The sequence below is a fragment of the Mesoplodon mirus genome, assembly GCF_964341445.2.
Source record: "Mesoplodon mirus genome assembly, chromosome: 2".
In the NCBI taxonomy this organism is placed as follows: domain Eukaryota; kingdom Metazoa; phylum Chordata; class Mammalia; order Artiodactyla; family Ziphiidae; genus Mesoplodon; species Mesoplodon mirus.
In genome coordinates this window covers 182,592,992-182,617,433 of record NC_138977.1, presented here as the reverse complement: position 1 = coordinate 182,617,433, position 24,442 = coordinate 182,592,992, and the positions used below count along the sequence as shown (strand labels likewise).

Here is a 24,442-nt window from a genome sequence, read left to right as displayed (position 1 = left end):
TGGGTTTGGTCCTGAGGCCCAGGAGGCCAGGCACAGTTTGAGTAGGGTGGCGGCCAGATCTGATTTCGTGTTTGCAGGTATCTCTCGAGTTGGCATCAGGCGGTAAGACAGTATATCTGGATCCCCAGGAGCTACCAAAAGTCCAGGTTCCAGGCCCCGCCCTCCCCACTCCTGTGGAATCAGACACACGAATGAGGAGTGGGAATCTGCATGTATAAAAGCCCCCAGTGACTCTGCTCAGCAACCAGATTTAGGGGCCAGTGGCCAAGGGGGAACCCCACGCCAGGGTTGGGGCAGAAGCAAGGGTGGGTGGCATGACGGGTGCAGGGCAGGCCCCCCTTTGCACCTTCCAACCTCAACCTCTCCTCAGCCTCTCCTCCCCCACCCTCCCTCTCCCTACCTGACGCCCTGCTTCCATCTGGAGCATCCCACACTAGCCCTGCCCTCAGTGCGTTTACAGACTTCTCTTCAATGGTCATATGCCCATTTTATGGATTAGAACCCAAGGCTGAGAGACCCCATGTAACTCACCCAAGATGCCCAGAGGTGGGCTCTGCCCAGCTGGATCCTGGCCTCTTTCCCAGAGCCCCTTGCCCTCCACCTACATTCCCCCCTCCAGGAAAGTTCCTCTCAGCCTGCTCACCCTTCCAGAACCATCCTGTTTCTCCCTCCTGTCATCCGACAGCCTCTCACCTAGGGTCTCCTCTCCCGTACCCACGCTTGCCCGTCCTCAGCCCCCTGAACACTGGGGCTCCACCCACCTTTCCAGGACCCTTCTCCACAGTGTTCCCTGCACTGCCACAGCGGCCCGGGCTCTGAGTGCCTCTCCCTTCTGGAAGCTTCTCCGGGTCAGCTGGCCCTGTTCTCTCCCACCTCCTGGTATCTCCTCTGGCCCTGCGCCCCCAACACAGGCGTCCCAAGGCTCCTCTTACCCACTTCTTGACGGGATTGTCCCAGGGCTGCTCCCCTCACCCACACGCTGGCAGAGGCCATCCGGGACCGAGCTGGCTTGCTCCATGTGCGTAGACACACTCTGCACCGTGAACTCCGGCCTCCAGTCCTGGACTCACTCCTCCATACAGAGCCCCACCTGGCCTGGAAGCCGCCATCACCACACCTGTCCCTTCCTGCCACCCTGGTCTCTAGTCCCTGGCCCATAGCAGGTCTCCCAGCCCTGTCCGTGTTGTTGCCGAGCATCTCGAGGACAGTCTCCCCCGTGCCCCACCTTGGTGGCTCTGGTGATTCTCGCAACGACTCTTCTTACATCACTTCGCACCCATCCATTGAGGGAGAGCACTTGGTAGGTGTGGGGGAGTGGCCGTGAACAGGACAGACAACAGACAAGGCCCTGCCCTCACGTGGCCAGTACAGATGACAAATAAATGCACTCAGGGAACCAGCCCGGGTTCCCATCACCAAGCTCCCCTTGGCCTGGCCCACAGCACAGAGCAGGGCGTGCTCCTGGCCCCCAGAGCAGGCAGCCTGGGCCCCAGGGAGGTAGTGCTTGGTGACTGGGCTGGGATGGGAAAGATGGGCCAGGCTGTCGCGTGGAGAGAGGACTGCAGGGGAGCGAGGTGTAGGGGCCAGGAGACCACAGCTGTGTTCTGGATGGACATTGGTGTCAGCGGGGGTGAGGGGGTCTTTGGGAATGAAGAGATGCAGGGGAATGGCGGCATTACCAGATCCATCCTGCAGATGGAGAAACTGAGGCTGGGGGTTATCTGCCTCACGGCGGGTTACCTGCTGTGCGACAGCGAGGGCGGAAGCTGATTTGGACCCCAGGGCAAGCCCTTGTTTCCAGCTGTTGCCCTCCTTGCCGGTGCACCCAGCCCCCCTCCACTGCACACTGCGCCTGCTCCTGGGAGAGGGAGCGGGACAGGTGACACCACCTTCCGTGGAAGGGCTCACAGGCTGGTGGGCACCCATTGTGCTGTGGGCTGCGAACATTCTCCTTGAGTGCTGGAGCTGGGGGCTGGATTCAGGCAGGTGTGTATGGGAGGGGAGGGTCTGAGGGGAGTTTAGGGAGAAAGTGACCAGAAGAAGCCTTGGGTCAACTGTGGGGAGTGGGGAGAGAGGGAGGAAGTGAATTTCTAGGGAGGGAGAAAGAAGGTGAGGCAGTCAGGGCTGGACCAAGCTCCCAGACACAGGAGCACTGGAACCCGCGGGCAGCCAGGAGCCACCGGAATGGGGCTTTGGGCAGGGACGCGGAGGCAAGGTCTGCAGCATGGAGGGGCCACTCTGCGTCTACTTGCCCGGATCAGAAATGCTTCCACCTCCTCCATCGGGGGAGACATAATGGCTGGCCCTTGTCCGAAGGCCAGCAGCTGATCCTCCTGGCTTCCCATCCCTCCCCGCATCCGCCTGGGGCTCCTGCTCACACAGTGGCTGGCAGTGAACTCATGGGGTCCCCAGGTGGGAGAAAGGACATTGGGCTCAAGGCTGGGTACCCACTGGGGACCTAAGCACCCAGGAAATGGATGTGTCAGCAGAGGAGGTGGCTGAGAGAAGGCACTGCAGGCTGTGGGCGGCAGCATGCCTGGCTGGAGAGGGGAGGTGGTGGCAGGGATGGAGGCTGCTCCACTGGCCAGACGGGCAGCCACCAAGAGCCACCAGTCCTGAGGCAGGGAGGGGTTCTGGGTGCGTGAGTTTGAGGTGCATGTAGCCCTGTGGAACCCCAGAATTCCAAATGCCAGGGTGGAAGGGACCCCAGGGCTTAGCTCAGTGATACCAGCCTTGGACAGCCAGGGCCAGGTGGCACCTTCACGGCCCAGCCATGTTCTTTTGGTCCTAGGCCCATCTTTCCTGAGCACCTCCCATGAGGGAAATGCAGGTCCAGCGTTTAAATCCAGGGCCCTAGAAAAGCAGATGAAATACCTGGGGCCTAGCCCAGCCTGGAAGGCAAGCTTGGAGGAGGTGCCAAGACTGCAGTCCAGGACCTGAACCCAGAGTCCAAACAGGCCCAGGGCTGCCACCCTCCACAGGGCCCACTTCAGCCTGGGCAGCTCCCAGCTATGAGCAGGAGACTGATGCCTGGGAGTGCACATACGGGGCTCTGGGGCGCTGGAAATGGGGCATCCATAGTGTGAATAGAAGCCCAGAAGCCAGGGAAAGGGCCTGACCTCTGACCTGCCCAGCCCCTGGTGGCAGGTGCCCAGGGACAGCTGCCCTTTTTCAAGGGGCTCAGCAGCCCTGCGTGGTGGGCGCCTTTGACACAGCCCTCCTGCTTCCATTGGAGGGTGAGCCTGGGCAGAGGAGCAAGCTCAGGCTTGGGTCGAAGGACAGCTGTGCCCCTGGCTGCCCGCCTCCCCGGTGTGGAGCAGCTGCACGTCACCCTCCAGAGTACCCTGGGGCAGGCAGCAGGGCAGTGGAAGGGGGCCCTTCACGCTCACCTGTTCACCAGCCAGTTGTCACAGTGCGTGCGTGCGCGCGCACACACATGGACGTGAGAGCAGAGGCTGCCCCTGGTGGGGCTGGGGCGGGGTACTGGTCACTCCTGCAGTTCCCTGGCGCCCAGGCCTCACACTCGTCCCTCTGCCTGCAGCACAACAGACGTGCACACGGTGGCCTCCCTGCTGAAGCTCTACCTGCGGGAGCTCCCCGAGCCTGTGGTCCCCTTCGCCAGGTATGAGGACTTCCTTAGCTGCGCCCAGCTGCTCACCAAGGACGAGGGGGAGGTTAGTGGCTCATGGGGACCCATCCTGGGGGGTGGGCCTGCTAGTTGGTGGCGGGTATGTGGAAACAGGACTTTCTGTGACTCTTCATGGCACACAGATCCTGCCACCTGCTGTGTGTGTGTCGGGGGGGTGGTGCCCTGGAGCAGCCTGCTCTGTGGGGGACAGGCCTAGAACCTCCTAATCTGGGGAGGGCTGGAACATCCCACTGTGTGTGGAGGGCACGCTGGGGCGAGGTGCCTGGAGCATCCCCTCCCTGTGTGCGGCCCTCTGTCTCCCGGAGGGACAGGTACTTCCTAAAGCAGGCCGTGTCCCAGCCGTGCCCGAGCGCAGGGAGCTCAGGCTGGGCCACCACCCAGTAGGCACTCCTGCTCCATCACCTGCTCCTACAATCAACTCAGGCTGCCCAGGCCGGCCGTGGGGTTCAGAAACAACCAGACCTTTCATCTGTTTCTATCCCGCCGCCTCCCAAAAGAATTCGAGACTGCTCCCAGGACAGGCCCCCCACCCCACCCCTGCAGTGCCCCCCTGCAGCCCTGGTGGGCTCCGGCTGGGGAAGGACTGTTTGCCCTCCCTCTGGCCGTGTGGGAGATGAGGGGTCTTTATCTGGCAAATATTTGTACCTCGATCAGTGAGCTGGCCCTGACATTCCTCTGTGGCCCTGCAGAGGCACATCCCTCCCAATGGCTTCTAGAAAGTAAATCTGCTTCCCCCCCGGAGGTCACAAGCCAGGGAGATGGAAGTGGTGGTGCCCCTCTGGTCACCTGGGGCCAGGCCCATGGGCTGTGGATGGAGGTCTGGACTCGGATTCTCACCCCCTACTCCCTCTAGGAAGAGAAGGACTGAGGCCTCCTTGCTGGTCTTTGAAATGCTGTTTTTCTCTCTCAATCCCAAGGGAACTCTGGAGCTGGCTAAACAAGTGAGCAGCCTGCCCCTGGTCAATTACAACCTGCTCAGATATATCTGCAAGTAAGTGACTAGGGGTGGGGCTTCCCTCCCCTGTGCTCTGGCTCCCTGCCCTTCAGGGGGGTCGGGGGCCTGGGTCATGCTTCTACTCACATGTCTGTCAAGCCAGTGGGGAATATAGAACACAGTCACTGCACTCATAGAGCTTACAGCCCTGAGCACATCATTCCCGAAGGAAACGGATACAGCCTTTGTTCCTTCTGCCTCCTCTGCGCGCCTCTCACCAGCCCCTCCCCATGGTCTGCCTTCTGACCACGACCTAGGCTTAGGGTGCCAGGAGAGGACATGCAGGGTGGCCTTCACCCAGCCCCGTGTCTGGGGGTATCTGGGCCTTCCTGGGCATCTGCCCCCACCGCAGGTGGGAGAATTGTGTGTCCTTCCATGACAGGCCCTTGTCCCAGTGGCCTTTGCTTCTGACGGCCCTCTCAGATCTTAGGGGAAGCTCTGCCTTCTTCCAAGCCTGGCAGGGGCAGCTGGCTGTGCTTAGCAGCTGTGGAAATGTGGGTGCAGCTGAGCATGGGGGCCAGGCAGCTCCCATTAGATCTGGCATCAGGATTTGCTTCTCTGCCAACTGTCTCTTCCTTACATTGCAGGTTTCTGGATGAAGTTCAGTCCCACTCAGATGTCAACAAGATGAGCGTCCAGAACCTGGCAACTGTTTTTGGACCTAATATACTTCGGCCACAGATAGAAGACCCAGTGACCATCATGGAAGGTAATGGTGGGGGTGTGCGTGGTGCTCTGGGCTCACCTTGATCCTGGGCAAGTCCTCAGCATCCTCAACGCCAGGCCGGCAGGAAGGGCGGCTCCATCCCTGGGGACTTGGCAGCAGCCTCTCTGGACCTCCTCACCGCCTCCTCCCCCATGGGGTCAGCTATAAGAGGAAAAGGAGTTTTGCCCTGTGGATGGGGTCATAAGGTACAGTTAGAATGGTGAGAGAGGCTGGGGGGCGGGTGTGGAAGAGGTCAGCGCACTTGCCCTTGAACACACACAGATGTTTTTGCTTTACTGAAGTAATTTTCGATTAAGTAATTGTCACAGGCTTCTTCTGGATGTCAGCTTTTGCAAACCCTAGGAATATTCCGTTCTATGATGAAAACTAATAATGATTAAAAAAAATGGCAGCAACAGCAGCTGCTTTTAACACGCCCCGGCCTCTGCCAAGTACTTTACTTCTACCACCGCATTTTAACCTTCACAAGCAGCCCGCACTGTGGTTACTGCCCCCAGTTTACAGATGAGGAGACAGGCCAGGAGAGGCAAGGTGACTCTGTCAGCCCGACTTTTCAAAGGGCACAGCTGCAGGCTGGCATGGAAATGAGAGCCCTGCCTGGAGACCCCATGGAAGACTGTCCCAGCGGGGTTAGTGTGAGAGCCTAGCCGCTCACAGGCAGGAAACCCGCAGCCAGTCCAGGCTGAGCGCAGACGCCGGGGGGGACTCACACAGGACCCACCCAACGCCAGCTGGAGCCCGCTGCCCCTGGTGCCAGGCAGGCTGAGGGCAGAGTGGCCATTCCTGTCGAGCGTGACCTAGGGGAGGGGCAGGGTGTGCTGTGGAGCTGTCCCTCACCACCCCCAGCTGAGGGTGTAACCGTTGGGGGTGGTGCTCTCACTTGGCACGCCCTTGGCCTAACTGGCAGGTCTCCCCAGGGCTCCCGCCTGCCAGGTTGCACAAACGTCTGAGGGCAGATGCTCACCCCACTGACTTGCTGAGTTCCTGCCTCACCTAATTTTCTGGACTAAGGATTGTTTACTTAGTTTTCCCCACGATTCTCAGTTACTTCTAGTGGGAGGGTCCACCCAAGTACATCACCCTCCTCATCACGCAGAAGCCTCCCCAGTCTCTGGTATTTGGTTGAGGATAACAGGAGGGAACGAGGCAGGAGGATCGATACCATGGTCCCTCTGCACCGCCTCCCTTTGTCACTAACCCCTCCCCCCACCCCACAGCCTCAGGAACCGAGTCCCCACAGATGCCACAGGCTGCATCTCAGGGGCTGTGGCCTGGAGAAGAGGGGTTGTGTGTGTGGGGGGCTGTTCACATTGGGGGGCAGCCGTGTGCATCTGTGTGCACGGGGTTGTGTGTATGACTGCGTGTGTATGGGGTTGTGTACGTGTGCCTACATGCACCTGTTAAGACATCTCTACTCTGTGTCCCAGAGCCCTGTGCCCCCCAGAGTGTGGACGGTCAGGCATGGCCACTGTGGGCAGCATATGGGGCAGCCGAGAGGGCCAGGTCCTGGCTTCCAGTCCCAGCCTGCCCTTGGCTCAGCCCGCAGCCTTACCAGGCATTGTGCCTGCTCCTCCCCCCGCCAGCTGGGTGGAGTGGGTGCGAAGAGACAGTGCTGCTCGGTGCTCCAGGGCCCACATGGGACGAGGGGGATTCTTGGGTATGGTCCTTCTGTCCCTGCCTGGATTTGGGGTGGTGGTGGCCGTCTTTTCCTTTGGGGCGGCACATGGCAAGCTCTTGTTGAGTCCTCACTTGAGGAGTAGCCTGGTTTGGGGCTACTATCAGGGCTGGGCACCCTGGGTTCGAGCTGCAGCTTCCCCTGACTGGTCTGGAGAGCCTGAACTGGAGGCATTCACAGCCGGGCTCTTCTCGTTCCTTCTTCCTGGCAGGCACTTCTCTGGTCCAGCACCTGATGACCGTCCTGATCCACAAACACAGCCAGCTCTTCACTTCGAGGACCATGGAAGCGCCAGCCTCCTCACGGGGGAGCCCCCCATGCACCGTGGGATGGGGCTCCGAGGAGGTCACCAGGGACAGCCAGGCAGAGCCCGGCAGCCCCAGTGCCCCCGGCCTGCCCTCGCACAGGACCTCTTCTCTGGATGGGGCTGCCGTGGCGGCGTTCTCTAGAACCTCTCCCACAGGCCTGGGTAGCCGAAGCAGCCCTGCTGCTATCAGCCCTGGGAAGAAGGTGCAGACTCTGCCCAACTGGAGGTCTTCCTTCCGGCAGTCAGGGTCCCGGTCGGGGAGCCCAAAGGTGGGCACCTCATCCCTGGAGGTGCCCATCATCTCCTCCGGAGGGAACTGGCTCATGAACGGGCTGTCCTCCCTGCGAGGCCACCGCCGGGCCTCATCGGGAGACCAGTTCAAGGACTCAGGCTCCGAGCAGAGACTCTCCACCTATGACAACGTGCCCCTGCCCAGCCCCTTTCCCAGCACACCCAGCGTGGCCAGCATGCCATGGTCTGGGGCCTCCTCCTGCGAGGCCTCAGCCAGGGGCTCGGTCAGCAGCTGCACAGCGTGCAGGGCCAGTGACTCCTCTGCCTGCAGCTCCCTCCACACTGAGGGGGTCCTCGAGCCCTCCCCTGTCCCCAGCAGCAGCGAAGAGTGCAGATCCCCAGACCTGGACCACTGCCTGGACAGGGTGGGCGCCTGCATCAGCAGCAGCGAGCCCAGTGACCCAGGCAGCCTCACCCAGGACCTCGCCCACCGTACTGAGGCTCTCCAGGGCCTGGTCACGGAGCTCAGGGCAGAGCTGTGCCAGCAGAGGACTGAGTACGAGACGAGTGTGAAAAGGTAAAGGGCTGCAGCTGCTGGGCGAGTGTGAGGTGGGTGCTCCCTGGGCCGGGCCGGGCCGGGCCCGGCCCTCGCAGCCAGCCAGCTCACTGGGCACCGGTCCGGGCAGTCGGCCTCTGGCTCTGAAAGAAAGCCTCCTGGAGGCAGGGCTCGGAGCAGCCAGCGCCCAGGAGCCGCCTTTCTGGGACAATGCCCACAGGACAGGGCTAGGAGTGGAGGGGTGGGGATCCTATGTCTGGGAAAGCTCAGGAGCTGAGGGGTGGCATGCTGTCAGAGGCCTTTGATGGAGAGGCTCAGTGGCGGTCCCTCTGGGGCCCTCAGTCAGGGAGGAGGCAGGCCCCCAAGGTATGTCCTGTAGCCCGGGAACTGGGACTGGGGCAGGGCACACGTGCACTGCAGGCCCCAGGCCAGCCTGGTTGACTGCCCATGGTTGGACCTGATGTAGAGTGAGGACTTCTTCTGGATCAAAATCCTGTTTTCTCTGAGGAGGGAGCTGGCCTTGCTGAGCCAAGCCCTCCCTTCTGCTGGGTCACAGAGGACACCTCGTGCCACCTTTTTTTTTTTTTAATATATAAATTTATTTATATATTTTTGGCTGCGTTGGGTCTTCGTTGCTGCCCATGGGCTTTCTCTAGTTGCCGCGAGCGGGGGCTACTCTTCGTTGCGGTGCGCAGGCTTCTCATTGTGGTGGCTTCTCTTGTTGCAGAGCACAGGCTCTAGGTGCACAGGCTTCAGTAGTTGTGGCTCTGCCGGCTCTAGAGCACAGGCTCAGTAGTTGTGGTACACGGGCTTAGTTGCTCCGCAGCATGTGGGATCTTCCTGGACCAGGGCTCGAACCCGTGTCCCCTGCATTGGCAGGCGGATTCTTAATCACTGCCACCAGGGAAGTCCTTCGTGCCACCCTTTAAGGCTTGCAGGCTTGCTCACCGATGGGCCCTGGTTCCATCCTCCCAGCTTCCCTGTGCAGAGGGCATTTTCCAGCTCTGAGAGGCCAAGTTCCCCAATTAAAATCACCAGCAAAGCCTACACTGGACAGTGAGCGGTGCTTCCATCAGCATCTCAGACCCCTTAGCTGCTTTTGCCGAAGGCCTTGCATCAGCCTATGCATCAGACCTATGAACCCATGTCCCACCCACTAGCAGGGGGCTTCAGTGGGTTCTGAGTGCTTCCTTTTTCCATCAGACAGTGGAGGTGGAAGGGATTCATGCTTCTATTTCTGAGCCTGGGATTGCCACAGGGAGCTGGAATGGTAGCATTTGACCCTCTTGTTCTGCTGGCAGCTGTCTCCTGGGCACCTGGGGAGTGTCAGGTGTGTGCAGTCTCTGTGTTCACGGCAGGAAAATAGCAGGAAAGGGCCCATGAGGGCAGCAGCCCCTGCCTTGGGGGAAGTCACAGCAGGCAATGTCAGAGCCAGGACTTGAAGGACTGATAGGACTGAGCTGAGCAAGGAGGAGAAAGGACACAGTATGAGTAAAACTCCGGGGTTTAAAATTGTGGAGAAAACCCACAATGTAAGCACTGGGTTGGAATTGACCAGGCAGAGGTAATAGTAGGAACTCCCTGCAGATTCACTGGAAGGTGATTACTGCTGAAGATGAGCTCAGCATCCTCAGTGTACAGGAAGTGTTACTCGGCAGACACTGAGGGCAGCCTCAGAGGGGGTCAGAATCAACATCTCACTTTCTTGGCTGTTTGTGGAGCTGACTTGAGCTTCTAGATCTTTCACCTTCTTTTCACCTTCTTGGAGGCTGGGGTTCTCAGGGGAAATGCAGTATTGTTGCCTGGTAGGCTATGGGTTTGAGTCCCTGCCCCACTGTGTACTGGCGGAGTGTCTGGGCAAGCTCTGAAAGCGTGGCGGAGTCGGAGTGGGGCAGGCGGCAAGGCATTTTGGCAGGAGTGATGCTTTGATTTTATTGCCAGTGAGATGTGAAGCTGCTGGAAGACCTGGAGGACTTTGATCACTTTGATGAGGTGCACTGACTGCTGTGCTCAGGAGTGCTTGACAAGGCAGACGAAGACCAGTTAGGAGGCCATGGCCATCTAGGTCAGACCTGTGGCTGGCATGGACCTACAGGGCAGCAGTCGAGGTGGGAGGAGCAGCCAGATTCTGAATATGTTTGGGTTTTTCTAGTTGATCAGGTGTGGTGGTGAGAAAAAGAACTGACTTGAGAGACACCATTTTTGTTTTGGCCGAGCATCTGGAAGAAGGTGGTCACTGAGCCGGGGAGACTGGGGCTATAGGAGGGTGACTTGGGCAAGGAGGGCAGGAGCTCAGCTGTGGGTCTGTTAAGTTGGAGATACTTATTAAGTTTCTGAGTGGACTTGAGGGAGATAAAGATTGAGGGTTGTCAGCACACTGAGTGCCTTAAGTGCTTCAAGTCTGAGGCGGGACAAAGTCCCTCAAGGAGTGGCGTGGAGGCTATGCTCAGGAGCACCAGGGGTCAGGGAGGACCTGGCAAAAGAGGGGCCTGGACGGGAGGAGAAGCAGTGAGGGGGCTCATGGGGGGCCTGCTGCCCCTGCCTTGGGGGGGGGTCTTCTGACATCTGCTCCCCAGATGGGAGGCTAGGGTGAAAGGAGGCTTTCTCCCTTCTCCATGCTTTTTTTTAAAATTGAAGTATAGTTGGTTTACAACATTGTGTTAATTTCTTCTGTACAGCAAAGTGATTCAGTTATACATATATATTCTTTTTCATATTATTTTCCATTATGGTTTATCCAAGGATATTGAATGTAGTTCCCTGTGCTATACAATAGGACCTCGTTGTCTACCCATCCTATATATATATAATAGTTTGCATCTGCTAATCCTGAACTCCGAATCCATCCCTCTCCCCACCGCCACCACTCCCCCTTGGCAACCACAAGTCCGTTCTCTATGTCTGAGTCTGTTTGTTTCATAGATAAGTTCATTTGTGTCATATTTTAGATTTCACATATAAGTGATATCATACGATACTGGTCTTTCTCTGATTCACTTCGCTTAGTATGATAATCTCTAGGTCCATCCATGTTGCTGCAAATGGCATGACTTCATTCCTTTTTATGGCTGAGTAATATTCCATTGTATATATATACCACATCTTCTTTATTCATTCATCTGTCGATGGACATTTAGGTTGTTTCCATGTCTTGGCTATTGTAAATAGTGCTGCTATGAACATAGGAATGCATGCATATTTTTGAATTAGAGTTTTGTTTAGGTATATGCCCAAGAATGGGATTGCTGGATCATATGGCAACTCTAGTTTTTTGAAGAACCTCCATACTGTTCTCCATAGTGGCTGCACCAACTTAACATTCCCACCAACAGTGTTAGAGGGTTCCCTTTTCTCCACACCCTCTTCAACATGTTATTTTTAGACTTTTTAGTGGTGGCCACTCTGACCAGTGTGAGGTGGTACTTCATTGTAGTTTTGATTTGCATTTCTCTAAGAATTAGTGATGATGAGTATCTTTTCATGTGCCTATTGGCCATCTGTATGTCTTCTTTGGAGAAATGTCTATTTAGGTCGTCTACCCATTTTTCAACTGGGTTGTTTGCTTTTTTTGTTACTGAATTGTATGAGCTGTTTGTACGTTTTGGAAATTAAGCCCTTGTTGGTCACATCATTTGCAAGTATTTTCTCCCATTCCATAGGTTGTCTTTTCGTTTTGTTTGTGGTTCCCTTTGCTGTGCAAAAGCTTTTAAGTTTGATTAGGTCGCATTTGTTTATTTTTGCTTTTATTTCTGTTGCCTTGGGAGACCTAAGAAAACATTGTCATGACTTATGTCAGAGAACGTTTTGCCTATGTTCTTTTCTAGTTTTATGGTGTCACGTCTTAGGTCTTTAAGCCATTTTGAGTTTGTTTTTGTGTATAGTGTGAGGGTGTGTTCTAACTTCACTGATTTGCATAAGGCTGTCCAACTTTCCCAACACCACTTGCTAAAGAAACTGTCTTTTCCCCACTGTATATCCTTGCCTCCTCTGTTGAGGATTATTTGACCATAGGTGTGTGGGTTTACTTCTGGGCTCTTTATTCTGTTCCATTGATTCATATGTCTGTTTTTGTGCAAATACCATGCTATTTTGATTACTCTAGCTTTGTAATATTGCCTTAAGTCTGGGAGTACTATGCCTCCTGCTTTGTTCTTTTTCTTCAGGTTTGCTCTGGCAATTCTGGGCCTTTCACGGTTCCATATAAGTTTTAGGGTTATTTGTTCTAGTTCTGTGAAAAATATCATGGGTAATTTGACAGGGATTGCATCAAATCTGTAGATTGCTTTGGGTAGTATGACCATTTTAACAATATTAATTCTTCCAATCCAAGAGCATGGGATCTCTTTCCATTTCTTTGAATCACCTTCAATTTCCTTTATTAATGTTTTGTAGTTCTCAACATATAAGTCTTTCACTGCCTTGGTGAGATTTATTAGTGTTTTTTTTTTTTTTTTTTGGATGCAGTTTCAAAGGGGATTGTTTGTTTCATTGTTAGTATAAAGAAATGCAACCAATTTCTATGTTAATCTTGTATCCTGCTACCTTGCTGAATTCGTTTATCAGTTCTAGTAGTTTTTGTGTGAAGTCTTTAGGGTTTTCTATATATAGTATCATGTCATCTGCAAATAATAACAACTTTACCTCCTCACTACCAATTTGAATACCTTTTATTTCTTTTCCTTGTCTGATTGCTGTGTCTAGGACTTGCAGTACTATATCAAAGTAGTGAAAGTGGGCATCCTTCTCTTCTTCCAGACTTCTCCATGCTTCTCCATGCTCTGTGTTCAGTGGTTGAGGGTGAAGGCCCAGGCCTCATCCTGGATGGGGCAGGGAATGGATATTTGCTTCATGCACACCATGTGCCATGTGGTGTGCTGTGCACACGTGGTCTCCTTGGTCCATCGTAGCTACAGTGCATAGGTGGGAGGCCGTCCCCTGCATTTTCAGGGTGAGACACCAGGGCTCAGTGAAGTTTGAGTCCTGCCCACAGTCATGTGTCTTGTAGTCAGGTCGGTTCCTAGGAGCCAGGCGCAGCAAGTCCCTCATGTCTCACAGGAGTGGGTCTGGTTGAAAAGATAGATGTGCTAACCTCTACAGAGGCCTGAGGTGTAGCTCTGTGGTAGCAAAAAGGAGCAGTAATGTGGGTGATATGCTGGGGAGGATCAAGAGAAGCTTCCCAGAGGCTGAGACATTTGGGCTCGGGTGTGAAGGCCGAGAGGGAACGGAAGATGAAGTGACAACCTGAATGGGGTTTCCTGCGAGTTGCTGTCTCTGCCAGAAGCTCAAGGGGTCTCATAGAAGAGCAAACGTGAGGACATTTTCCTTTTCCCCTCTCGGTACAGGGCTCAGTCCTGTTCTCTGCCAGCTGGCAGTCCATCCCTCAGCAGGACAGTTGGCTGGGTGGGGAGGGTAAGTGGTCTTCGTATTTGAGTGAGGACTCAGGGAGGCCCCTGGCCTCTAGTGCCAAAGGCTGAGGGGAGGGTCTTGGGGATGAGGCCTGAATGGCATGGGGGAAAGCCCCAGGGTCTTGTGAGGAGATGCAGTCTGTGAGGCCTTACCTAGCACTGGGTCTGAGCCCGCACACGTCCTTCCCCTGGTCCCAGGCCTGACCAGCTCCTTCGCCCCATCAAGTGTCTGCTGACAATGGAGTTTTCTTGGCAAACCCAGCAGGCCCAAGTCTAACATGATGTCTTTCTTCTTGAATTTTAAGACTCGAAGAAGGTAGTGCCGACCTGAGGAAACGAATGTCACAGCTAGAAGAAGAACTAGACCAGGAAAAGAAAAAGTACACAATGCTGGAAATAAAGCTGAGGAACTCGGAGCGGGCACGGGAGGACGCAGAGAAGAGGAACCAGCTGCTGCAGAAGGAAATGGAGGAGTTTTTTTCAACCCTGGGAAGCCTGACTGTTGGGGCAAAAGGTGCCAGAGCACCAAAGTAAAGGAGTGGGGAGAGTTCGCTGCTGCTCAGCTTGCCCTCCCTAACCTCCTGCGGCCTCGGGAGGAACCAGAGCCTCTGCAGCTTGGACCTGGGCCTCAGTGGTGCCAGGAGATCTGGTGCCAGCTGGAGAGAGCAGTCCTGACACCCCTTGTCGGGAGCTCGAGCCCTGCTCTGGATGCTGCTCTGAGTGAGTAGGGTGTGGCAGGCATCAGAGGTGACAGTCCCGTGGCTGCCAAAACAGGTGGCACCTGGGATCTGAATAGCTCACCAGGACCTTTTTGCATTCTTTATTAAACTTGCCCTGAAAGCATGATGCCTGGATGCCTGACTCCTTTATGGGCCTGCAAAGTGAGGGTACCAACTGACCTCTCCTGTTTCTCGCAGGGTTGGGAGTCCTCAAGGTATCCCATGGGTGGAATGGCGTGGGGCCTTCAGAAGTGGGGTGCAGAGGTCCCAGAGGAGCACCCAGTGTTGCCATGGTCATTGAAGCTGGACTTCGGCACGTCTCTGTGCTCTCGGCTCCATCTTCTGTGCTCTGGGCAGGATGGTTTTCCTCACTGCTTGCTCCCTCTCTGAGCCGCCTGGGCCTCTGCGGCTTGTGTCTGTCCTGGAATTCCTCTCAGACCTTCCCCTGTAACCTGCTTTCCTTCCCTTGACTCTAGCTCTGCTCTAAAGCTAGAGCCTGTGAGTCAGAGCTCAGCAAGGGTGCTGCACTCCCTGCTTCTGCACCCTGGGAGTGTGCAGGGTGACAAGGTGTGCCTCTAAAGGAAAGGTGAGCCAAGGTGACAGGTAGTGCCTGTTCTCTGTCCTCCAGGTGCAGACGCCTCAGACTGTGCCCATCTCCCTTGCAAATTCCCCTCGAGCTGGTGCTAACTCCTCTCCCTTCCCTGCCTGCTTACCTTCGTCCTCCAGTTCATCCTCAGCCTTCAAGGCTCCACGGGGGTAAATCCTTCAGGAAAGCCTTTCCGTGGCTGCCACCACGCACAGCCCAGGCCTGGGCCAGAGCTCCACAGGATGGGCCTTCAGGGGCACCGAAGAAGCCACCTCCGAGCAGAGGGGACTGGCCTCTGGGGCAAGGCAGTGCTAGCGCCAGCATCACTTGCTCCTGCTCATGGTGTCCTAACCTATCACCTCTCACTACCCCCAGCTGTGAACTGCAGTGGTTTTGAGCAGAGTGGGGTCAACAGAGTGCCCCAAATGCTGACTACTGTCTCTGGAGAAGTCACTCAGGCCCCTCGAGTCAGGTATAAACTATCATGTGATAGCAATCCTCTAAATGCCAGGGTCTCAGTGCTCCCAGAAGTGCTGGCTCTGCACTATAAGGTGCAAGCCTACAGGCCCAGGCCAACTGGTAACTCTACAGTGGTGAGGCAGGCCAATGACTGGTCTGCTGCTGGGTCACTTTTGGCCTCATCAGCCAAGAGGACAAGTGGCTGCTGAGGGCCCTCAGCAGCATCAGCAGTCAGAGTTCTCTTGCAGAGCTCTGAAGGGTGGGGTGAGTGGAGAGCACTACCTGCATCTGCTCCCAGGACCAGTGCCATCACAGCAGTCAGTCTGGGTGACTAGCTTTCCCAGAAGGTGAAATATTGCCTTCCTCTGTTCAAGGAGAAAGAAAATAATACGAAGTGACTGGCTCCTCACAACAACTCAGTAACAAAGGAATTAGCTGCATGCTCCCCATTCAGAGGAGAAACTGAGGCTAGGAGGAGATTGGTGGGAACACCCGTGTATTTTATGGTCCTGAGTTCCCTCACCACAGCCCTGAAATTCTGCCGACTTTGAGCTAGAGAGAAAATGCTGCCAGGCTATCAAAAGAGCAGAAAAGACCAAAGGGGTTTCACATGATGAAAGGGAGGCTGTCTTCTCTTAGCCATTAATAGTGGCAAAGGCTCAGCTTCTGGCCAAGTCCTTGCCCAAAACCAGCTCATGAGCCGCATCTGCCACCTGCTGGCAAAACTAAGACCTGCAAATGTGATTTTTCTCTGAAAATTAGTTGGCAATATTCAGTAGACGTTCTGCCCTCCAATTTCCACTTAACAGCACCCTCCATTCTATCTGTAAAACGTACTGACTTCTGCCTGTAAAGCACACTGAGACTGGGGGGCTCTGGCCCAGTACCCTGTACTCATCCGCTTCGTTCTCCCCAGCTGAGTTGCATTTACAGAACCTGTTCCCAAACCTGTGGATTCAAGTTGTACCTATTGTAATGACATCATTTAATATTTAGTAAGCCGATGCAACTAGAGATTATCATACTAAGTGAAGTAAGTCAGAAAGAGAAAGACAAATGTATGATATCACATGTGGAATCTAAAATAAGACACAAATGAACCTATCTATGAAACAGAAACAGAATCATGGACATAAGAGAACAGTGGTGGTTGCTAAGGGGGAGGGGGTTGGGGGAGGGATGGAGTGGGAGTTTGGGATTAGCAGATGCAAACTATTATATATAGAATGGATAAACAACAAGGTCCTACTATATAGCACAGGGAACTATATTCAATATTCTATGATAAACCATAATGGGAAAGAATATAAAAAAAGAATGTGTATGTGTATATATATATATATATATATATATATATATATATATACACACATACATACATACATACATATACACAACTGACTCACTTTGCCGTACAGCAGTAATTAAAATAACATCGTACTTCGATTAAAAAAATACATTTGAGAATCTGATGAAGCCTATGGACCCTTTGAAGAAAAATAACCACATATACTAAAACTTCAGCTTTCAAAGACCTCTTGAAGCCTGTCACTAAATTCTGTAATCAGTTTAGAAATTAAGGGGTTAATAACAATAAATCCTTAAATTTTAAAATAATAATAACCAATGAATTATAAATGTGAAAAAACAGGGAATCAATTTTTTGAAAACCTACATGACTGCTCTCAGTAAAGGCAACTTACTAAAAATTGTCAAATTATGGATGAATCAACCATGCAAAAACTGAAACTGAAAATCTAGGATTCTGCTCCCAAATTACTTCAAAAGTGTTTTAAAATTCGTGTTTGACTCTAAAGAAAAACTGGAAATTTTAAGTCTCATACTGAAAAAAAGGGAGTTGGCTTATTTTAAAAGACTGGCAAACGTTCCTTTTTTAAGAAGTTAGAATACAGTTTTAGGGATGTGTGTGTATGAAAGAGAGGCAGAGACAGAAAAACAGAGGGAGAGATATTCTTTGTTTTACCTGGCTGGTGGAATAACAGACCAGGCATGAACCGTGTTCACTCCACACAGTAAATGGGCTTCAGAATAGAGTCCACGTAACCAGCCTCCGTGATCTGTGGGCAATAAATGGAGTCAGTAACGATATCCCCCTCCTTCTGATGCAGGGCCCCAGCCCCCTGGAGAGTTCTAGCAGTATCCTACGTAGTTCCATCACGAAGGGACGGCAAGACGTGGCGGCAGCAGTGGTGGAGTAACTGTCTTATCTACTTAGCTGGGAGCTGTCTCACATGAGACACTGTCCCTTTGTGACAGAACGGAGACTGAAGGACAGGAAGGGGCAGTCATGTAACCAGACAGCTGCAGGCAGAAGGGGAAGAGCTATAAAAGTTACATGAGTGCCAGCATCCTTGCTGGCATGGTGGGAGATGGACAGGGCTAGAATCAGGCAGGGGCCAGACCGTGTAGGGCCCTGTCTCCCATGGTAGAGTTATTTTTATTTGAAGGGATATAGGAAAGCATTCAAGTGCTTTAAATAAACAGACATGAATTGGCTCGCATTCGACAAGACTCCTTTGGCCCCTGGTGGACAGTGGATGAATTTGGGGGCAGGAGGGAGTAGCAGCAGGGAATTTAGTCAGGGAACTACTGGTGTGGTCCAGGCCAAGTGGAGTAGTGTGACAGGCCAGAAGCTAGACAGTAATGGACTGAAGACTGAATGAGAGGTGAAGGGAAGACACTGTGCCCAGACCAGTCTTTCCAGAAGTGCAGATGTGAATGGGAGCAGAGAAATAGGGTGGTAAAGTGGAGGGGACAAGGGAGAGCTTTTAAAGAAGGGGATTACTAGAGCATGCTTGTATGCTGCCAAGAATGATCCAGCAGAGAGGGAGAGACTGGTGAGGAAGAAAAGAAGGCAATAATGACAGGCAAGTCTGAAAAAAGACAAGGAAAGTGGAGGGGTTGGCTTCGGAGAGAAGAGATAGGAAGATGGAGGATGGGGACACAGTTGAGGTAGGTTTATGGAAATGCATACCGAACTCTTTGAGAAGTCCTGAAAAATGATGAACATCTTACCTTTAGTTAGCAGCCCCAAATTTATTTGAACACAAACGCTTTATTCACATATGATTTCTCAGGCAGTAGAGCACAGTGGTTAGAGTGAAAATGGAGGCAGACTACCCAGATTCAGATCCTAGCCCCACTGCATTGTTGGCTGTGTAGCCCTGAGCAAGTTACTCAGCATCTCTGTGCCTCAGTTTGATCATATAATAGGAGGGGAGAGTAACAGTTCTTACCTCATAAAGTTGTTGTAAAAACTCTGTGAGCTCATACAGTCAAAGCACTTAAGTGCCTGGCATAGAGTAAGCTCTCCAAGAATATTGCTACTAATTCAATACAGAACTAGTGTTCAGTGCAACAAACTTGGGGCATCACTGCTAGGTATTGAGTCCTTGAAGGGTTTTAGGGAGGGTGGGGGCATGATAACCACTTTGGTAGCATGGCCTGCCCCTCCTCCACTTCCTCATCCCTTTCTGGGCTCCATCAGCAGTCTCCTGGTACCTTCCCAGTTCCCTTCTTAATAACACCCTGGAGCATGACCTACCTCATTCTTTGCTGCACCCTGTCTCCCATTCGTCACTGCTCGTGGTGGAGGATTTGGTATTTAGTTCTCCAAGGCAGCTGGTACCGAATGGACGGGCCATATCAGAATCATCTTGGGAAGCTTGTAGAAAACCCATCCCCCTCATAGTTCTATTTCTATATCAGAATCAACTTCTCCCTCTAACCCCTGCTGAGAAAACAGAGCCATAAAGAGTTTAGGCAACTTGCTGTAGGTGAGGCAACTAGTGTGAAGCCAGGATTCTACTTAGGTATCTGGTGTCAGAGCACATGCTCACATTACTACAGTAATTTCATAGTGCTGTATGCAGTTTCCTTATGCCAGATTTTGAAGGCAGTAAATACTGGATTTCAGAGGATAGAAACGGTATAGAAGATAGTCCTAGTCATTAGCTTACCCAGACCAATATTGATTGAATGCCTACTTCCCAGTCATCGTGATCTAGGAGTAAGACAGGCTCTTCCATCCAAGGGATTCCAAGGCGAAGCATCAGTAGATTAGCACACAGGATGCCCTCAAAGAACAACAGGAAAAGACATACAGCACGTTGTTGTCTTGTATTCTCTGTGGAACAAAATGGGGAGTGCGTGAACGAATAAATTAAAGGAAACATGCAATGGGGACATGAAATAAAAAGTCCTTGCAGAGAAAGTTTATCAGAGGAGAAGTTATCAAACGTGGGCCTTCAGCAATGAGGATTTCAAATGGGCAAATGGCGGAAGTAATGTGCACAAAGATGTAAAGTATATGCCATGGAGGAGGTTCAGCTGGAATGAGCTGAATGGCAGGAATGATACATGAAATAGAATCAAAACAATGTTTAATTCTACTTCTCAGAAAAAACAACAGCAACAACCCTCAATACTGATCTTGAGGCATGTCTCTCAAGTGAGAATTATTCTTACCAACCACATGAAAATTGGGACTACTAGGGATGAAGAGGATGACTTGGGGGTCAGCATGTATGTAAGTTCTCAGATGGGGGACCACTCAAAATTCCTCCCTTTCTCTGCAACATTTCTCCATTATCTTAAACCATTTCTATTCCTTTCCAAGGCTAAAGTCAACAATTGTATTTGCTTTACACTAATTATTTTGATGAAAGTACACGAAGTCAATCACTTCAGCAGCCCTGTGACAGACTATCTCCCATCCTGTGACAGATGAAGCAGCACCAGGCTCAGCAAAGCTGAAACTTGTCCAAGATTACCCACTCTCTCCATCTGGAACTCAGGCTAGTCTGGATCCATATGATTCAGTAGATCCCACCCTCTCCAGGACCTTGTTTCATCAAGGCATGTGTGCTTTTAAATTCTCCCTTTTAACGTGTTCTGACCCCACAGCCTACCCCTCAAGACACTGTCATGATTCTTTATATTTCCTGCCAACTTTCTGAAAGTACTGTTTTTACTACTGCTTCACTACTCACTCAATCCTCGGCAATCACAACGATGCCCCCACCTGTCCGGGTATCTCTAACAGTCTCACTTACGTTACATCCAACAGGAATCCCCTATCTTTTCCCTCTGTCCACAAAATGACACTAGTGAAAATGGTGCACAGACCACACAAGGGGATGACGCAGACCTCACAAGGGAAGGGACTACAAGACTGGAGAGGTCTACAGAAAGTTAGGGAGCAATCTTTCCTTTCCTTCCACTCCTGAAATACCAAGTGGCAAGCTGATGCCATACCTGAAGTGTGTTCTGTCATGAACTGTCATGTACAAACTGTAAAATACACTGAATATGTTTTTCCCTGAACAACCTCTTGTGTGCTGACCAACTGGCCCCAAATGCTAATCTTGGCAACTTCACTTATGTTACGGCAATCTGAGTCCCCAATTTTCCATTCTCAATATGAACAAAGTATCTTTGTCTTCCCAGTCACCAATCTCCATGCCTCGTCTAACCAGACCTGATCCCACTGTCAGGGACCCTTGTAAAACAAAGGAGTGATCATATTAACTCCTTTCTCACAAACCAGTAGTTCCTACTGCCTTTAAAATGATGACAATTTCTTCAAAACGTTTCAATTCTGATCTTCAACTTTTCAGTCTTATCTCCCATCACATTCTCTCTTTACATTCACACCCCGCCAGGCCATTCCTCACTCCTTGCCTTTCCCTTTACCTGGGAATACCCTTCCTCTCCAAAAAGGCCTTAAAAAATATGCCTCCTCTTCGAAACCCTCATTTCCTCTAATCAGTCCTTCCCTGTGTCCCTTCAGCATGGTCTTTGCTCCTCACACGACACTTACTTCAATCAGGCTGCCTAGACTCTGAGTGTCATCCATTTTTAGATCACTCCTCACTTCCAGCTTCTAACATAGGGTCTTAGACATACATGCACACATTAATTGATGGAATTAAATGAAATATATTACTATCAAAGCAGGGAAAGAGACAACAGGATGTTGTAAATGAAATATGTTAGAAGTCTAACTTTACAGAGCTTATTTGAAGTATCTTTTAGTTTCAAATGAAGTCCAAAGACATATTGGTGTATTAGCTATAAAAGCTAAAAAAAAAATTTTCAAACCACAAAACCAGTACAAATCAATTTTCCTTCACATAAAGTCAATGGACCTTTTGAGGAGCAACAGTAAAATAAATGTAGTACCTCAATTAACAAGAATGCATTACTTACTCCATTTTATTTGGTGTCACTAGGGTATTATGGCTGGGTGGAAATTAAATTAACTCAACACTCCACACGGATGTCTGCTCTTGCCACCCAGTCTATCACTGGAGGCCTCTTCCTTGACTGTGATGAGGCAGACAGCACCAGGTTGGCAATCACATCAGCTGATGGAGCAGCAGTGGTCAGGTGGAAGCTTGGCCCAGGCTATCCTTTCCTCAGAGCAGGGAAGCATGAATGCAGGCGAGGGGGGTGTGACCCTCATGGATATGAGCGTTATCTGGAGCAAGAGTTGAGCAAGATGGAGGAGTGTCACCACATAGAGACTGGGCACATGCAGCGACAGACCCTGACACCCACATAGCAGCCTGCCCAGTGTAGGCAAAGACAACACCTACAGGGCAAAGCTGGAAATGCGCTCAGAGCTGAAATCCCTGGTTTGTTTTGAAACAGATCCTTTTAAAATACTTATTCTTGCCAAGTAGCCATGATGGCTGCTCTCTCACCTGGTTACAAAGAACTGGGTTAAGGGCATTGAAGCAAATTCCCTTTTTAAAATAATGTTTCTCTAGCAAGTTCAAACACCAGAAAAGCAAGAGTAGGTAAACGAGAAAACCAGGGTGATAGTTTAGCCTCTTCAAAGTTTGTACAAAATCCAAATCTAAGAGACCTGCCCTAGTACCCCTTTGATCCCAATCCATAGGAAATCTTAAAATTGCCCAGAAAAACTTTTTATCAAAAATTTATATTTTGTTTTCAATGAAAAACTCTTAATTTCATAATTTTCATATCACTTTTTTCTTTTTTATTTAAAATATTATAACCAATTAACATACTAGATAACATTGTTTACATTCCAGTGGTGCATGTTTAATGACTAGGGCATGAATGATTAAAAACCACAATAATTATCTCAGCATTCCCTACAAAATGCCCCATTTGTTTTGTCTAGAGGAGGGGAGAGGAGAGGGAATGGAACACAGGGAAGGGAGAGGAAATGAAGAAGGAATGGCATCATATAGGGAGAAAAGCAAATGTCAATTATCATACTTGGGTTTCAGGTTTCAAAACCTGTTGAACAGGATAAACTATAATGAGAAAACAGATGTCACAGTCCAGGTAGACAGCTAGTTCAGTTTAACTTCATCTTTCGGCTAAAAGATTAAGAGCTTCTCAAAAATATACCAAATATCGGGCCTACAAAAGTAATTTATTTCTTCGTAAAATTTACTAAGATTTATTCCTTTTGTAAAATGTGAAGAATGGACTGATATCACGAGCAGGTTTCTACTTACAAAAACAGACAGTAATTATGTCCAACGAGCACATCTAACACGATACTCCAAGATACACAGTGAAAGATTTTACAGGTGAGTCTCTCTTACCGATGCAAGGTATATATTTTACATACTTACTGGTATTGTGTCGACACTGGCTATGAAGTATTTAACACACATTTATAATTCACTCAGTGAAGATCTAACAGTAAGGGCAACCGCTTACTTGGGAAAGCATAGAAAATTAGTGTGAGGTAGTTCAATAAAAACCCAGTTTAATTTGTAAGTTACTGTGAGAAAAGAACATTGTGCAAAACTAATCCACAGGTAGTATTTCTCAGAAGTTTCAGTAACAAAGATAATCTAAATTATAAATGGCCAGAATGTGTTACTCTTACTAGACTCTCCTTAAGAGCACTTAACTAAGAGCAGTTAGTTTGAAATTAATTAGGACTTTTGTTTTCCTTACCAGTTTTCTAATCGTACCCCAAACTAGACATTTCTGCTTCAATGCCCTTATACATCTTCATTTTGCTTGCTATTAAGGAAAAATTAGTTTCCTCTGATTCAGAAAAAACCTAAGAGAGATCAGTAGAAACACAATGTATACTAAAATGTAAAGGATCCGGAGGCAACATTTAAGAGGTCTGCTAATGACAGAACAGTAGTGTTTGGTTTTCCTACCGGTTAAGAGCTTACTGGGGTCATGGGGCATCATGCATTCACTCTACAGCTAATGTGTGACTAATGAACAACACTCACAAACAAACTACAACAGTATTTTTGAAAATAGACTATGTTTTTACCTCAAAATGTTGTACAGGCTTGTGCCTAGGCAACAATGAGTAGTTACATCTTCATAGTGTAGCACATACTGGCCGATAGTGTATACCAAGTCTTATCTGTAACCCCAAACGGCTTCACTTGCCTGCTGCTGATTTCACTATCAGATCATCCATGTCCTCTTCACCTTTACCTTTTTAGACAACACAGCAGGATTAGCATGGAACAAAATAATGAAAGGGCTTACGGGAAAGTCTGCTGCTTTACATATAATCAAGCTTCTTGATATTGTTAAGGGGTTTGTATGGTAGCCTTTTCACTTAAGAGGCTGGCATTTCTCTTAGGAAGTCTGGTGTGAATGCACTGTACCTTTACTAACTTGGAAGAGTGCATACCACGAACAATCAGCAGCCGAGAGTGTGTAACAAAACGAGAACTGTTCAGCAAACAGTATGAAAGAGTTGAGATGCTTTGTTTATGTCTATTATAATTAAGCAATCCCAACAACACAATCATTTAACAAATGGTCAGTTTATATTAGAGGGTAACAGAACAGTAACCAGGAAGAAATACGTAGAAAGAATTATTGTCTCTTTCCTAACCTATAAAGTTAAACAATATATCTTGGTCAAAGTAATTTTCTGACAGTAAGACCATGGGTATATTAATTAAGTATATAAAGTTGAAAAAACAAAGTTATAAGAAAAGCAAAGTGGCTTTACATAAGTACTGCTTGACAGAAATCTTATTTGTAATTTCTTAAAAAAAAAGTTTAAGATGTTTTAAAGGTTCAAAAGTAAAATACAAAGAACTAGCACATTTTTAAATTAATACAGTTAAGAGAAGAGGGAA

At 50.4% G+C, this 24,442-nt stretch overlaps 1 protein-coding gene across 4 annotated transcripts in view; it reads left to right on the top strand.

Annotated features, from left to right (window-relative positions):
* The window catches only part of ARHGAP22 (Rho GTPase activating protein 22), a 166,799-nt gene extending 152,454 nt beyond the window's left edge, over positions 1–14,345 (top strand). For 3 of the 4 annotated variants that reach the window (XM_082606984.1, XM_082606983.1, XM_082606982.1), the window contains 5 exons: positions 3,542–3,674; positions 4,567–4,640; positions 5,231–5,352; positions 7,257–8,160; positions 13,850–14,345. In XM_082606984.1, the coding sequence (XP_082463110.1) occupies positions 3,542–3,674; positions 4,567–4,640; positions 5,231–5,352; positions 7,257–8,160; positions 13,850–14,078 (1,462 nt within the window). In that variant the 3' untranslated portion in view covers positions 14,079–14,345. Of the gene's footprint in view, positions 1–3,541; positions 3,675–4,566; positions 4,641–5,230; positions 5,353–7,256; positions 8,161–13,849 lie in introns of those variants that run through there. The other variant, XM_082606985.1, reaches the window with a different exon arrangement.
* The last annotated feature ends 10,097 nt before the right edge of the window (positions 14,346–24,442 follow it).